This window comes from Triplophysa dalaica, chromosome 7 (assembly GCF_015846415.1).
Source record: "Triplophysa dalaica isolate WHDGS20190420 chromosome 7, ASM1584641v1, whole genome shotgun sequence".
Taxonomy (NCBI): domain Eukaryota; kingdom Metazoa; phylum Chordata; class Actinopteri; order Cypriniformes; family Nemacheilidae; genus Triplophysa; species Triplophysa dalaica.
The window spans coordinates 13,504,518-13,521,074 of NC_079548.1; the positions used below are offsets into that span (position 1 = coordinate 13,504,518).

General features: G+C 37.2%; 1 protein-coding gene across 1 annotated transcript in view; it reads right to left on the reverse strand.

The window, feature by feature from the left end:
* The window catches only part of LOC130425839 (uncharacterized), a 154,909-nt gene that overhangs the window by 11,425 nt on the left and 126,927 nt on the right, over positions 1–16,557 (reverse strand). The window contains exon 3 of the mRNA XM_056752249.1: positions 16,535–16,548. Coding sequence (XP_056608227.1) covers positions 16,535–16,548 — 14 coding nt within the window. The remainder of the gene's footprint in view (positions 1–16,534; positions 16,549–16,557) is intronic.

The following is a 16,557-nucleotide window of genomic DNA, read 5'->3' on the forward strand; positions in this document are numbered from 1 at the left end:
TTTTTATTCTTTTTCGACCAGTATTTTTTTAAAGGAGTCTTCCGAATATTTGAAGAGGCGATACATTTCCATCCAGTATCCGACCAATCACTACGCACTATTGAACTGGCCAATCAAAGCACACCTCGCTTTTCAGAGCGATGAGCTTTGTTAAATATCAGCGCGTTTCAGAGAGGCGGAGCAAAGAGGAGATACAAACATGCACGGTTTGTGGAAAATAAAGCATTTTTTAACCCTAAATCGTGTATACACATTGTATTACATCTTAAGCAAACACTAATATTCGTTTTAGCGAGTCAAATTACCACATTAATGTTTTTTTTATCAAAGGAAAACATAAACTTTTTTATTATTTTTTACAATAAACCTAACAACATACCTTTAATTTGTTAGTAATTTTTTAGTGTGGTTTTCTTTTCTCAAACGTGACCAACCTTAAGTATGTATTAAAAAGATTTCAGGAGTCACCACCATTTTAGTTCCAACATGCGTTTTCATATGTAGGCTCAAAAAGGGCTCAGACAGTTAACATGATTTAACTTTTTTGTAATTTGTGTTAACTGTGAAGCCCGGAAAAATCGTAACTCATAATTACTGTTATGGTTCTGTCACTTCTTGTCAGGTTTTTCCAGTCTTGGGGCAGGATCATGACAGTAGCAGGTGTTTTGTGTAGAGAGAAACACATTATTGTCACTCAGGACATGTCCCCTTTGTCCATGTCACCGCCCTCTCCTTACCTCATTAATCATCTTGTTATGATTTCATGTCCCTCACCTGTTCCCTGGTTGATTTGGTTCTTTTTTAATGCCTTTGTGCTTTCTGTCTTGCACAGTTTGTTTTGCCTAATATCCTGTCTAAGTAGTGAGTCAAGTTTAGTCTTGTAACCTTGTGATTAGTATTGTTAGAATTTAGAATCACTTCTAAATAAAAGAATCACCACATTCGATTTCGTGCAACACGTATTTCACACAAAGCTGATATCAATGTTGAGCATTTCACTCGGTGTAGGAATCACTACCACCAAGATCAAAACCAATCACAAAATGCCTCTTGGTGCCAAGGTCCTATACCAAAAAAAGGAAAGAAGTTGATTCCAAATGGAAAAGAGAATCGCACGTTACTCATACACAAATAAAAGTAAAATAAATTAAAAACAAAATAATAATGATAAATCAAACAAGAACCCAAAAAAGCACAGACCTCGTCAGGCCACTCTTCGACCAACTGCCGTTAGTCACCAAAGTTTGATTCACTCGAACAAGCTCCAGAAATGTATGCGGATAACGTTTTTCACGCATTACAAATATTTAACGATTAAATATTTATTTTTTAAAATGAAATTAAATATTAAATAAAAAATAAATCTGAAATAATTGTCAAGCGTTACATTATATAATCATGCTATTATTCATATAAAGGTCATTAAACTATTTAGGCGAGATTTGAAATGGTTGTATTGACAAGTCCAGCGTATTGAGAGTTTCTGACAGTGAGTCAGAAGTCCCGTCTTCTACACTTAAGGCTGTGTCAGAATTTGTCAGACAGCACACCAGTATTAACTTCCTGCTCGTGCTTGAATGAACAACAACATTTTGTCTAGTATTTTGAAGTCTTTAATGAATACAATCCATCCATCCATCCATTTTCTACCGCTTATCCGAACTACCTCGGGTCACGGGGAGCCTGGGCCTATCTCAGGAGTCATCGGGGATCAAGGCAGGATACACCCTGGATGGAGTGCCAAGCCATCGCAGGGCACACACACTCACTCATTCACTCATTCACTCACGCACTCACGCACTCACACCCTTCGTACAATTTTTCCAGAGATGCCAATCAACCTACCATGCATGTCTTTGGACCAGGGGAGGAAACCGGAGTACCCGGAGGAAACCCCTCGAGGCACGGGGAGAACATGCAAGCTCCACACACACAGGTCGGAAGCGGGAGTCGAACCCTAAACCCTGGAGGTGTGAGGCGAACGTGCTAACCACTAAGCCACCGTGCCCCTCATATGAATAAAATGAGTTATGAAAATATTTTTGTGAAATATGCCGATTTCATAGGTCCATAACTCCAAAATGCTACTGTAGAACTTTCTCCTGTCATGCATGATGGTAGACAGGGAGACAGGGTATAACCCCTATGTGGCATCTTTAAAGCACCCTCAAAGAAAGTTGAGTTATAGCACCTCAAAATGTCCGATAAGTGCAAGGGCCCATTGAACAGTACTGTGAGATATGACAAATTCAGGGGTCCATTACTTAAAAACGCTACAGTAAAAATGTCTGTTTTCTTAATAAAAATAAATATATAGAATAAAAATAAAATATATCAATGATGAAAATAATTAATTTACATAAGAGGTAAGAGAGACAGTTAATAATAGATATGCTAAGTATAATAAAACTGTGTATAGTATGCTTTTTACAAATATACACGTAATTGACCTCATTATGTATAAACCGTATTTCATGCTCTGCACTAGAATATTGCACTTTCACACTCACACACACACACACACACACACACACACACACATACAGACACGCACACAAACACGCGCACACACACACACACACACACACACACACGCACACACACACACACAGACAAACGTAAGGAGGCACAGACACACGCGCGGACACACACATATCGAGACACGCCCACAGACACACAAAGTTTAAAATAAAATGTAAAAGAAGAGAAAGGCGAGATGGGCCCTAAGCTAAGCGTGAATAAGAAACTGGAAAAGTGGATGCTTCAGGTTTTTAAGGTGGAACGGATAGTGTCAATAAGAACTGCGAATAAGAAGCTGGATTCAGCCTCGTGGATTTAGCCCTATACATGGAGGAGAGCGGGGACGAAACCCAGATAGCACACGTACGATTGGCCGATGTCGCGCAAAAGCGGGACGTCGGGCCCCCTACCAAACACATCGAATAAATATCGGTCAGCCATAGGCGGATAATTCAGTCTGTTAGAGCTCTAACCAGCTCTCCGTTACATCGGCTTTGGGTCGCCTCTTTACCGCAAGCCGATGCCGCTCTTATCTATTTTTTGCATGAACATTCATCTTTTTGCAACCCAGCATGCCCTCGATTCTTCTTAAGTTCACTAAACACAAATTAATTTTCTTTCAATAAAGCTTTTTCTTTTCAATAAAGCTTTCTCTGTATTTGCTCGAGAACCTCCAATTTGCATCTTCTTTCTTACTCTCCGGCCCAATCTCCCTTACATATTACGTTGTCTTATTAATATTCAACATATAATTTGCATACTGAGTATAAGCTTAAACTAGTATCTATTATTTTCAGGATATCTTTGATCTAAAAAGTTACTAGTATGTAATGAATAAGTACTAGTATCTAATGATTAAGTACTAGTATCTATTGAATAAGTACTAGTATCTAATAAATAAGCACTAGTATCTAATTTTAGGCACTAGTATCTAATAAATAAGCACTAGAATCTTATTTTAGGTACTAGTATCTAATGATTAAGTAATAGTATCTAATGAATAAGTACTAGTATCTAATTTTAGGCACTAGTATCTAATAAATAAGCACTAGTATCTTATTTTAGGTACTAGTATCTAATGATTAAGTACTAGTATCTAATGAATAAGTACTAGTATCTAATTTTAGGCACTAGTATCTAATAAATAAGCACTAGTATCTTATTTTAGGTACTAGTATCTAATGATTAAGTACTAGTATCTAATGAATAAGTACTAGTATCTAATTTTAGGCACTAGTATCTAATAAATAAGCACTAGTATCTTATTTTAGGTAGTATCTAATGATTAAGTACTAGTATCTAATGAATAAGTACTAGTATCTAATTTTAGGCACTAGTATCTAATAAATAAGCACTAGTATCTTATTTTAGGTAGTATCTAATGATTAAGTACTAGTATCTAATGAATAAGTACTAGTATCTAATTTTAGGCACTAGTATCTAATAAATAAGCACTAGTATCTAATTTTAGGCACTAGTATCTAATAAATAAGCAGTATCTTATTTTAGGTACTAGTATCTAATGATTAAGTACTAGTATCTAATGAATAAGTAATAGTTTTAAGGTACTAGTATCTAATGGAATAGTTACTAGTAACTAAACAATAAGTACTAGTAGCCTAAAAAAAGATACTAATAAACCTCAAATGTTAAATGAGAAAATGGCTTGCCATATGCCATATTGCCATATTCCAATTGATGAATATGACGAGTCAAAACAGCATTGTAGATATCTCGAATATGTATTATGGCAAGCCGAAATTACTTTGTAGATGTGTTCATTGCCTGTTATGACTAGTCGTAATCACGTTGTAGATATACTTATTCCAATTATGACTAGTCCAATTATGAAGAGATATCTGGAATTGAAATTTTGACAAGTCAAAACTGAATTGTGACTAGTACTCCCAGGGGTAGTTTATGTCCAAACGGCTTGCCATACTTCTACAAGATTTAGTTACTTTTTCGACCCCTTTAGCAACATTTGATCGGAAGAAGCACATAGCACCAAATCTAGAGGGTTTTTTCATAAATTGTTGTCAGTAGCAGGGGCGTCACTAGGCCCTTTTTAGGGGAGCTTTTCCCCCCAAAACTTCTGCCCAGCCCCCCCTAAAAATTGTTAGATTAATTCATTTGTGATCGTTTCAGTCCCGTTTAAAAACTAATTTGAAACGGCGGCGCGATGCGTCAAGTTTCGGCTCCTCCCCTGAACTAAATCTTCATGGATTCAGCGCGTAATTCAATACGCAGGGGCGCCGAGCGGAGCGAACATCACAGAGTACAAGGTGTGTGTGTGCATTTATTGATAGATTGCTATGATATGACATCTGCATCGGTGCAGTTCTTGGAATTGAAGTTTACATAATGTTACAGGACCAATACACGATTAGGTTTCTCATCCAATACCTGTAGGGGAGAGCGGGGTAAGTTGTCACATGGGTAAGTTGTCACACTGTTCATAACTCCAACACTAGAGGCTCTATCTCAAAAATCAAATAGCAACTTTGTGTGACTTCTTCTTCTATAGTCAATTTCCTGTTCACATGTTGTCAAGGTCACTCTAATCTGAGATTAGCACAATTTTCTTATTTTTCTGCTTAAAAAGTAAAAAATTGGTACTTTAAATTTTATGCAATACAACTTTGTTAGAGATGATTGATAAAAATTATTATCTTGCACAAAATAGAGGAGACAATAACGTGTCTTTTGATACTTTAGCTGACGTGCTATGTTGAACTAACCTTAAAATTTAGCCAACATTACCACACATTTTGGGGCAAGTTGTCTCAATGACTTTGGGGCAAGTTGTCACATCTGACAACTTGCCCCAGCACAAATATATATAGACACTATAGACATCTCCTGGTCAATGGGCCACCTAGCAGCAAAGGAGGGGCAAATTCCTCTGGATGGATGAAAGACAAGCACTTTGTTGACTTCCTGAAACATTTCAGTGAACATACAAAGTGCTCAAACTAGAAGCCCTATATACTCCTTTTGGACAACCACGAGTCTCATCTGTCCATTGATGGACTCCATTATGGAAAAGAAAATGGCATAACCATGCTGTCATTCCCAACCCACTGCTCAGATCGGCTCGAACCATAAAACAGGTCTGTCTACGGGCCACTAAAGAGGCACGTCAACAGTGCGTGTGATTCCTGGATGAGGAACATCCCAGGGAGGACAATGTCAATTTATGACATTCCTGGGTTTGTAGCAAATGCCTATCCTCTGGCTGCAACCCCCTGAAGATTCAGGTTAGCTTTAGGGTGACCGGGGTTCAACCTTACAACAGAGATGTATTTCTGGAAACCAAGTTTGCACCATCCTAGGTCACAGATCGCCCCATTCAGAACCCTGCCAGGCCCAGCACCAACTCTGCTCTCTCTAGCATGCCCAGTTATGCTTCTGCTTCCATCAGCTCACCCTTACCCAGCAATGCTATTGCTGACAGCAGGCTACCAACTCCAGAGGACATCCGGCCATATCAGAATGGATCTATGTGCAAGCCACCGAACGTTTGAGTTTAAAGTTCAAAGTAATGCGTTTCGAGTGAAATGTGTACAGTTTGGCTTGAAATAATAGTTTTTTCGAATTCTCTAGGCACGATTGTTTATATTTCCAGTTCTGGTTTGAATATAGAAATGAAAATCAATATTCACAATTAAGTAGTTGTGTTCTTATTTTTAGATAATCTAATGTGACAACTTACCCGCCGATGGGGCAAATTGTCACAAGTGCACATCCTCTATTCAACAGTCTACAACTCCGTAATGAGATAAGATATGAAAATGTAATGAATACAAATTATGTGCCCAAGAAGTCATTCTTTCATTTGGTATAACATTTAAACCGCTGTGATGTATGGTGCTCAGTAAATGTTACACAGTGTGAAAAGTGTGACAACATGCCCCGCTCTCCCCTACGTCTTCGCTGTGTTTATCCTTTATCACAGTGTGATAGTTGTTTTTTTCTTCCAACAAAAATGAAGCGATGAACACCCATGCAAACATACTTTAGAAAACGATCATGATTTATTTTTCTTTAATTTACTTTTTAACATTTAAACCATATTATTGTGTATCTCGGCATTACATTATACATGGCATGCACAGAAATGGTTAAATACACACATCATTGACTGAAAGCAACAAATGGCAGAGAGAGAGAAACATCATGTGTAGTCATTTTGTTTTGTTTTAATAAAAAAATTTTTTATTAAGCAATAATTAGTGTATCATGATACATTAGAGTAAAAGTAGAGTAAAGGGATTTGTGTTTTATTTTAGGTAGTTGATTTATAGATGTGACAAATTGATAATTCATGTTGTTACTTTTAATTAAACGTGTGTATTTGTGTTTGTACAGTGAATAATGAATCAGGAAGGCTTCTCAGATCTAAATGTTTCAAAATTTGTTTACAGTGTTGTATATGGCTCAGTCAGTAGGCCTACTCCTACTCCCATGTATGAAATACAGGGAATACAATGAAATAGTGAATAGCAATAAGGTTAGTAGTATACAACCCTACCCAAATAGACAAATAATATTTTTTTAATCATACCCTCATTGGGGGCAGATCCCCCCTTAAATGAAAATCCTAGAATCGCCCCTGGTCAGTAGTAGGCCTACTGCCCCGTGACTCCGAGGTCTCGCTTTCCTGCCGCACAGATCTCTTTGCCGGCATCTAATTAACTCTCTGCCGTGAGGGGTAGGGAAAAGTACCACATTCAGTTAACTTTACGGTGGCAGACACGATACGTGAATAATAGATTACAAAATGCCGATTTTAAAACACGTCAATTTTATCGATTGTTTGGATATAAAACATGAACACTGTTAATAAGCACAGGCCTAGAGACTGTGAACTTTGAAAGAATAGCCTATAACGTTAGCCAGAATCCCCGCTTTTTAAGGTGTGTGTAGTGATTTTGTCAGATGGATATAAATCAGTACTAACAACAGAAATGGAAACCATGTTAGAACATCTTTACTATGCAATTAAATTGAGTTCAACGAATGGATTGTTTTTTTGATAGTTGTGACGTGAACTCCGCTATTCTCCTTTATTTAGAATGATTTTTAAAAACGTAGTTATCATTTATAGTTATAGTGTGGACGTCCATTAAAGTTTGGTTTATGTTTCTATGTTTACTACTACAATAATGAAAAAGCTATTTTTTCATTTTAATCACCAAAGCTCTACTACGCCAGCTTGTCGTATGTTGGACAAAATAGGGCACATAATATCAGGGTTATGATTGGTCAGATTGCCAATCAAACTGCTTGCGAAGGGTCAAATTGACTGTGAACCTGCGATTTTCGTGCTGTACTTGATGGTACAAGTTGTTTTTCCACAGGTTCAATTTGGGAAGAATTTTATTCCTCTACTGTCAATTTCCCGATACCAGTGGCGGTTTTAGGCACGGGCGAACCGGGCAGCCGCCCGGGGCGCCAAATTTTCACGACACGTGGGAGGCGGCAAAAGCATTTAATAATCTGAAAATAATCTGCGCCGCTAAGCGGGTTTCCATTATCTATAATATAACTGTCTGTGTGGGGAATTGGCGAATTGCCGCCCCTGCTTGCTGAGAAGCGCAGAAGCTGTGTGAAAAGTGTAAAGGGGAGGGGCCGCGCCCGCGATGGACAGGTCACCTCTCCCAAATGGAGCGTACAAGGAGGGGGGATCCACTTAGTGGGCTAAAGTCAGTCACACCTTGACTTTCTTCCAAATAACGCACATTTCAATCATAATATTGTGTGAAATGTGTGAAATGTGTGAAAATGGCTAATAAAAAAAGGAAATCCAAAACGATTATGTGGAGGTGAAGTGGTTTAGTCTTGACTTCTGGTCGTGAGTGACAGTGTTGGGGGGATGTGAAATGTGTTGATTGTCGAGTGCCAGATAAACACAGCGACAGCGATGGAGAGAAAAAAGTTTAAGCCGTCAGGTGCCCAATATAGGAAAAGAATTAAAAGTAGAAGAGGAGAAAAGAGCAAAAGATAAAGGTATGCACTACGTTCTCTCTGTATGATTACGGTGACGTTATCCATGTCATCAATGAAGGGCTAATGTTAATGGGTGGTAACGTTAACTCTGACGTTTGTTAGCCTTCTTGCTATGATGCTTGCTATGCTTATACAACAATAATTCGGTTTTATCTCAACAAACACGAGATCTAATTTCACCATAAGATTGTATTTGCAACAAAACTGTAACAAGTAAAGTTATTATTTATTTAACCCCATCATTGGGGTTAATGTTGGGCCCTGTAATAAGCCAACGAAATTAACATATGTTTAGGAAGTTTCAAAGACGAACATTTGCTATAACTCTGTTGCGTGACAAACCATATAATTCGAGGCAGTAACCAAGGAGCTAATTGTTCCTCCCTTAGATTAGATTATTATAGCGTATAATGAGTCATGACAGACATTTGGCATGTAAGGGCATGTTTATGTAAATTTGCAATTCATAAGAGTTATACTGTAGCCTACTGTCTTTTGATGTCAATTTCAATTGCAATTCAATTGCAAATTCAGGGGCACTTCTAAAGTATTTTGGAGAATCCTCTGCCACTGGTCAGCCATCAAAAAACATCAGCCTCCTTGAACTTATCACTTTTATGCATGATAAGGATCTATCAGAGATCTACTCCAACTTTTGGACTGCTCTCAGGATTGCACTTACTCTGCCAGTCACTGTGGCTCAAGCAGAGAGAAGCTTTTCAAAACTAAAGTTGATCAAGTCGTACTTGAGCTCAACCATGTCTCAGGAACGGCTCACTGGCCTTGCAATCATCAGTATCAATCACTCAATAGGGCAGCAGATTTCGTAAGATGACATTATTGATGATTTTGCATCAAGGAAGGCCAGAAAGGTCAGGTTTTAGTTTGTGTTTTCTGTTAGTGCACTAGTGTAATAATTAGATTTGCTTTTGTGTGATGAAGGATTTGTGCTATTTAGAATATTTATTCTACATTTTATTTGTATATTATTCTTAATATTTTATATTGTTGTTGTTCTCCGCTCGTGTTACATCATGATTGTACATATGTTGTCACTTTTATGTACAAAGAGTATAATTAAGTTATTATAACTTATACTGATTTGTGCAGAATTGTGTTTTTAAAATGTTCTGTTGAAGGATTTGTGCAATTGAGAAATATAAGGTTCGTCTTACACTTATATAGCTATGGTAAAACATGGCTTTTTTTTCTCTCGGATGGGTGGGAGTATGTGGGGGGGCACCCAGAGGGGATCTCGCCCGGGGAGTGATTCAATGTAGAACCGCCACTGCCCGATACAGATTTATTTCTTTTATGAAAGTTAAGGTGTGGTATTTGGGCTGGATAAGTTTTGATTGTGCTTTTTGTTACGCATAACTACACCCTTGACTTGCATGTTATGCTGGTGTGCACCCAAATATTGGATATATTCAAATATATTCAAATGCTGGATCTGAAATGTTCCCATAGGCTCATGCGGCCACACACTATCACCAATCTACTGTTTTAATGGTCAAGAATAATCATATTTAAAGTGTTGCAGAAGCTGTAGAATGTGTGGAATGATTTTATTAAAGTTCTAGCTTTGGCCCGTGAGAGATTGTTAATTAAAATTAGTGGTGGGCCGTTAACGGCGTTAACGGCGTTAACGCAGTGAGACTCTTATCGCGCGTTAAAAAAAATGTCGCCGTTAATCTATTCTCAAAGTTGTGTTGGGAGCTGGGTCTATACTACGCAAGCTATGATGATTTTCTCCTTGATATTTTAGCGCGGATGTATACCAGCTTAACTGCACTGTACGGGGCGAGAACGAGATTTTTCAACTCGCGTGATTCGCGTGATTCGCGGAAGCAGAAGCCGCCTCATCATCTCATAATCAGGGCTTCATTCGCGCGATTCGCGCAGCAAGTAGGTCTATTGGCTCTTTGCATTAACACATAAATCACTCGCGCTTGACGCGCCATTCGCGTTTGGTCTGAACACAACATAACGTTACTGTGAAATTACCGCATCGAACGTGACGTGCTAACATGGATGCAGCTATGAAGCCGCCGGGTTTGCTTCAGGGAATATTAATTTTTAAGAAGCTTCCCAATAGAAACATCGACAAGACTAAGGTTGTTTGCACCTTGTGCAATGCGGAATTGGTTTAAAAAACACTTTCTCTCAACAGATAGTGGTCTAGCTTTAGTTGAAACCAGTAACTTTGTATTGAGCTCTAATGTATTATGGCTCCTGTATGACAGGTCGCTTGTTGCTCCCTCACTCTTTGTAAGTCGCTTTGGATAAAAGCGTCTGCTAAATGACTAAATGCAAATGTACTGTAGGAGCTCTTCCAGTCTCAAGTACCACCTAAACGGAAATCATCCCTTAGCTAATGCGGAGGTAAACACACGTTCATCTTATTGAACATAATTTAATTTTGATCACCAATTATCATAGTAGAACAGCTTTCTCAAGCAGTTTGTGATGCATTTTGGAAACAGGAGATGAGCCCCTGGTCTAATGCGCCACCTGGCTTGAGAAACCCGTTCTCAAAGACTTACTTTTAGTCATTATTTGGGTAGCACACATATTCTGAATGCCTTTGGCAGAATTCAAATGAGCCATTTTAATTTAGATTAATCTAGATTAATCTTGGAATTAATCTAGATTAATCTAGATTAAAAAAATTAATCTATGCCCACCACTAATTAAAATCTTCAATGTTTATATCTGCTATAAAAGCAAAGCATACCTGCTTGTAGATGTCCTTAAGGGTGCAATCCACAACTTTTGACACTTTTCCCCTCTCTGTTTGAAACATAAAACTACAGGTTACTTATTGAGTTATCTTTAAGTAGGTTGTGCTTTGGCACGGCAGCTGTGAATGGATGAATCTGATAGCACGCTAGTGAATCTCAATTCAAGTCTTTAGGGTAAGAACTAAAATTGAGAAACATTGGTTCAACCTATACACTCACCTAAAAGATTATTAGTGACACCTGTTCAATTTCTCATTAATTCAATTATGATGATGGTGTAATGTTATGGGTGATGTTTTCTTGGCACAATTTAGGCCCCTTAGTGCCAATTGGGCATCGTTTTAAATGCCACAGCCTACCTGAGCATTGTTTCTGACCATGTCCATCCCTTTATGACCACCATGTTCCCATCCTCTGATGGCTACTTCCAGCAGGATAATGCACCATGTCACAAAGCTCGAATTATTTCAAATTGGTTTCTTGAACATGACAATGAGTTCACTGTACTAAAATGGCCCCCACAGTCACCAGATCTCAACCCAATAAAGCATCTTTAAGATGTGTTGGAATGGGAGCTTCGTGCATCCCACAAATCTTCATCAACTGCAAGATGCTATCCTATAAATATGGGCCAACATTTCTAAAGAATGCTTTCAGCACCTTATTGAATCAATGCCACGTAGAACTAAGGCAGTTCTGAATGCGAAAAGGGGTCAAACACAGTATAAGTGTGGTGTTCCTAATAATCCTTTAGGTGAGTGTATATACAGTACATGTGTTTTGTCTGTGATCACAGCATTAAAGCAAATCTGTCATTGTACATTGAATTGACAGTATGTCCAATACTGTTTATCAGAATAAAAGTTATCTGAACTAGTGATGTTGACCTCTCTGTCGCATTTGTCGCATCTCTAGACAAGCCCCATCAAGTCGCCAACGGTTGCTACAGCTTGTGTCGCTGGATGTTGCCACCTCTCTGTTGAAATGAATGGAATGGTGCTGCTTGTAATGTGAGCAGGCATAACATGTTCATCAAAAAAAAGGAGTCCATTGGCATTGTATTCTCCTGACTTCTATCTGCAGTCTAGGTTTCAGAAGGTTTTTTTCGAACATGCAATTCCGAAACAGCTTATCTTTGTCCCTGATTGGACAATTCTCCCATCAATGTGCTCCTTCATTTACAAAGTTCAGCTGTGTTTGTTTGTTCACTGCATTTGGGTGAGGAATGTTAAATATATGGTGGAAATAATGTTGGACATGGAGATCAATTGAAACTGATAGATGGATTGGTCCCAGTGCTAAAAGATGCCAGTCATGAACCGCACGCGGTAAATGAAACTGAGTCATATTTCTGTGTTTTGTTGGCAACAGGTCCATACGTGCATAACGTACACAACATGAACTTAAAGTGAATCAATAGTTATGGAGGGATACTGAGATTGTGTGTTGTGTGAACGCACGCATTCAGGAGGTCACCTGTTTTCGGAAATAATCGTACAGCTGTATCTGTCCTAAATAAATGTGATCAAACTAAATACTCTTCAAAGTTTATAGAGACTATAGATATCCAAGATTAATATGAGATGGCAGAAGCTGTGTGTTACATCTGCTTTAACTCTCAACACACAGTTGAATCTAGATATGTTTTGAAAATGTTTATGCAAAAATAACTGATCTGAAATAGTAAAAACTGTTAAATACTAACAATCAGTAAATGATAAATGTGAGCACCCTGAAAGACAGGAAAATATGTGATATTTTAACTGTTGCTGCTCGGATGCCTGATTCTACCTAAGTAGTACTAGGAAACACCTGCATACTGGTAAGCAAAATCGGCCTCAACCCACCCAGTCTGCTGTAAAAAATATTACATAAACAACATAACCATTATCATTGAAGTCAGATTGTCACAATACTATAAACATATGCTATATTAGCTGAAGTTTCATGATACCAGGTCACTGCTATGGAATTTTGTGTTAAATTATAATTAAAATCTACCAAAAAATTGCCAAACATTTAGAGATAAGCAGGGCTCGACATTAACGCTCTCCGCTTGTCCAGGACAATTGAATGTTTTGTTAAGGCAAGTGAGAGAGAATTTTACTTGTCCGACCGAAAAAGTAACATGAAATAAGGTATAACAACAGTGCGACATATATGTAGGACAATAAGAATATGTGCATTCGATAGAGATTCATGCTTGTGTAAAGTGCGTTTGTCGTGGTTGTTTCGGTGTGACAATAATCAATGGTGCATACCGCACGATCCCATGAAACTAGATGTCGACACGAAATCCTGTTTTTTAAATGTCATCTGGGTGTGAATTATGTGCACCGTTTAACATTCAACACGGGTGATGGTTGAGGATTTATCTTCTGCACTGTGTGAGGATATGAATACATGAACTTTATCTAAGAGTTTTTTCTGAAAGTTTAATTTACGTGCGTTTTAGTCTTCCCGATTACCCGTCAAAATAAATGTCCCGTTAAATTGAACTGTAAGACAAAACATACTATAGTACCTATAGTATTTGCTATTGAAAATTTTTGTGCCCTTGTGGTAAATTGATAAGCACTGTATACTATAGTAAACGTATAAAAACATTATAGTGTCTAAGAATTTTACTGCAGTCTGCTATAGTAAATACTATATTATACTACAGTAAGTTATGTGGACAAATATATCACTATTGTATAAAAATGGAAAATCACACAACTTAGAAAAATTAAAACAAATTTAGGTAATCTAAAAATGATATGGCCCTTATTTATCCATCTGCAAGTAACATTAATGGCTTTTGTCCTACATATTCATGATCAACTGCACTTGCAAATTCTTATTTAATGACGACAGCAGATGTTTTATACTTGTGCTACTACTGTTTGGCCTGTGCTACCAAACTTTAAACCTCTCTAGCACTAGTGCTAGGTGCAAAAAACGTTAACTTACAGCCTTAACCCTAATAATTATTACTACTTGCCTTTGTTTTATAGCAGTCACGGAGAGTAGGCCTGTAACCAAATTCAGGCAGCCAAAGCGGGCACTAGTTAAGATGCTTAGAAGCAAACTTGACCAATTTAAGTCCGAAACAATCATATGTATTATATTATATTATTATTCAAATTAAATATATATTTTTTATCTTTGGAAAAGTAATTTTCTTACTCAGACAAGTGAATGACAAATCTGACCAAAAATGCTGCTCAGTCGTGGTATTAGTTTACACTGCTGTCTGCAATCATGTTAGGGGATACACTTTTTCAACATAAAATTATGAATGTTGTAAAATAAAATGTTGGGGAAAATAATGAGCTAGGCTTACTTTTAAGCATGAAACAAAAACATTTCTATTTTTTGTTTTGGTGTAAGCACGTTTTTTTTTATTTAACAGCTGTTTCTTTCAAGGATACAGTAATACATTTTTTATGAATGACTTAGTAGATCGACTCATTTGAATCGTTCAATAAAACGGATTCGTTTGGGACCAAAAAAATGATGTGTTTTGCACGGCTATGCTCTGTAGTTCTGCGTTGTGTAGGCCTTAATTGTTCTGGGCAAAAAACTTGTCGATATTGACATTATTGGGTTTTATTTAACAACTATTTCATATAATTTCTCATTTCGTGTCATTTAATATGAACTTTTCTTTACAAATGACTGGTAAGGTTAAATTGTGGTCCGTATGTTCTAGTTATAGAATGATATATATTGCTGTGGCTGTGATATCTCATCCGGTTTTTGGAATTTTATAATTATTGGCATTGGTCGATATAGTTTTACAAATGGACAATGCATATAATGCATTTTATTCATAAACATGCCACGAAGATGTGAACCAGGCATTTGCCACTAATATAATATGACCACACCAATGGACTGTGTAGGTTGGATACGATACAAAAAATGTATAGTAAGTATCAATAACATGTTTAAATTGCTGTATTTTACTCACATTAAGCCATGTTTAGCTGCCCACAATTAATGTTATCTCATGTGTGGATGTTTTAATGTGTTCAAGTCAGTTACTAACTAGGGACGTAATGCACAATAATTGTTCATTTAGCTTTACCAATTTTCTGTACGTCCTTAAAAAAGGTGATTCTTTTATGGCAGCGAAGAACTTTTGGTTCCGTACCGATCCTTTAGCATCTGAAGAACCTTTATGATGGACAAATGGTTCTTTGTGGTGATAAAAAAGACAAATAACCATGACAAAGTTTTGAAAAGAGTGAAGCTCTGTTTACTCAATCTAGGTTTACAAAAATGCAAAAGTGAGTCTAGATTTACATAAATCAGAATTGCTTGTTACAGCCCTTAATAAGTAACTAGATTGCACATATTTTGCAGTATTAGTTTTTGTAATGGCTTAAACTACTGTGCCCCAGTTACTGTAGACACAGAGGTACACACCATGACAAAAACTTATGGCCGTATTTATAAAGGATAGTTCACCCAAAAATGAAAATTCTGTTATCATTTACTCAATCTCAGATTGTTTCAAACCTGTATAATCTTTTTTTGTTCTGCTACACACAAAGGAAGATATTAAGAGGAATGTCAGTAACAAAACAGATCTCATCCCCTATTGACTCCCATATAGTTTTTATGTGACTATGGCAGTAAATGAGGGATAAGGGGAAAAAAAATAGTTACTGGTTTGGAACACTCTGGGGGCTAGTAAATGTAATTTTGGCGAACTATCCCTTTAAGACAACAGCAAAATATTTTATAATGTTTTAGGATCCATTTACATATTTGTAACCATTGCATTTATATGATTTAGCAATCAATACATTTTCATAATTGTATCATTTTTCAATGCGTTTATTTTAAATGTCCATTGTGTAATTTTTGTTAGATCTTGACAGAAATGCAATATAAATAACTATGTTTCCAGAGGTGTATAAAATAATGAAGCGTTATCTTTTTATTCCCTTTTTTTGGAATGAGCTATTTTTGTGTTAACACGCTGTGGATCCCCTTAAATTCACCATGTTGTGTCGTAGTGCTATGAAAGGGAGAGTTGGAGTGAGCCATTGTTTGCAATTTCGCAGCCTAAACGCTAGATTTAACTCACTGGTCCTTAACCCTGGTTCTTAACTATGAAAAGTTTAGATAAATGTTGTTTTGAAAATCAATACTTGATTAATGTTAAATAAATAAAAACAGGAAGAGATTATGTACCATGGAGTTTAAGGAACATTGAAGTCAGTGTTGTTTGTAAGGTAGAGGTTCATGATGGGAAACATTTCACTGTGGTTCCCCCCATATACACAGT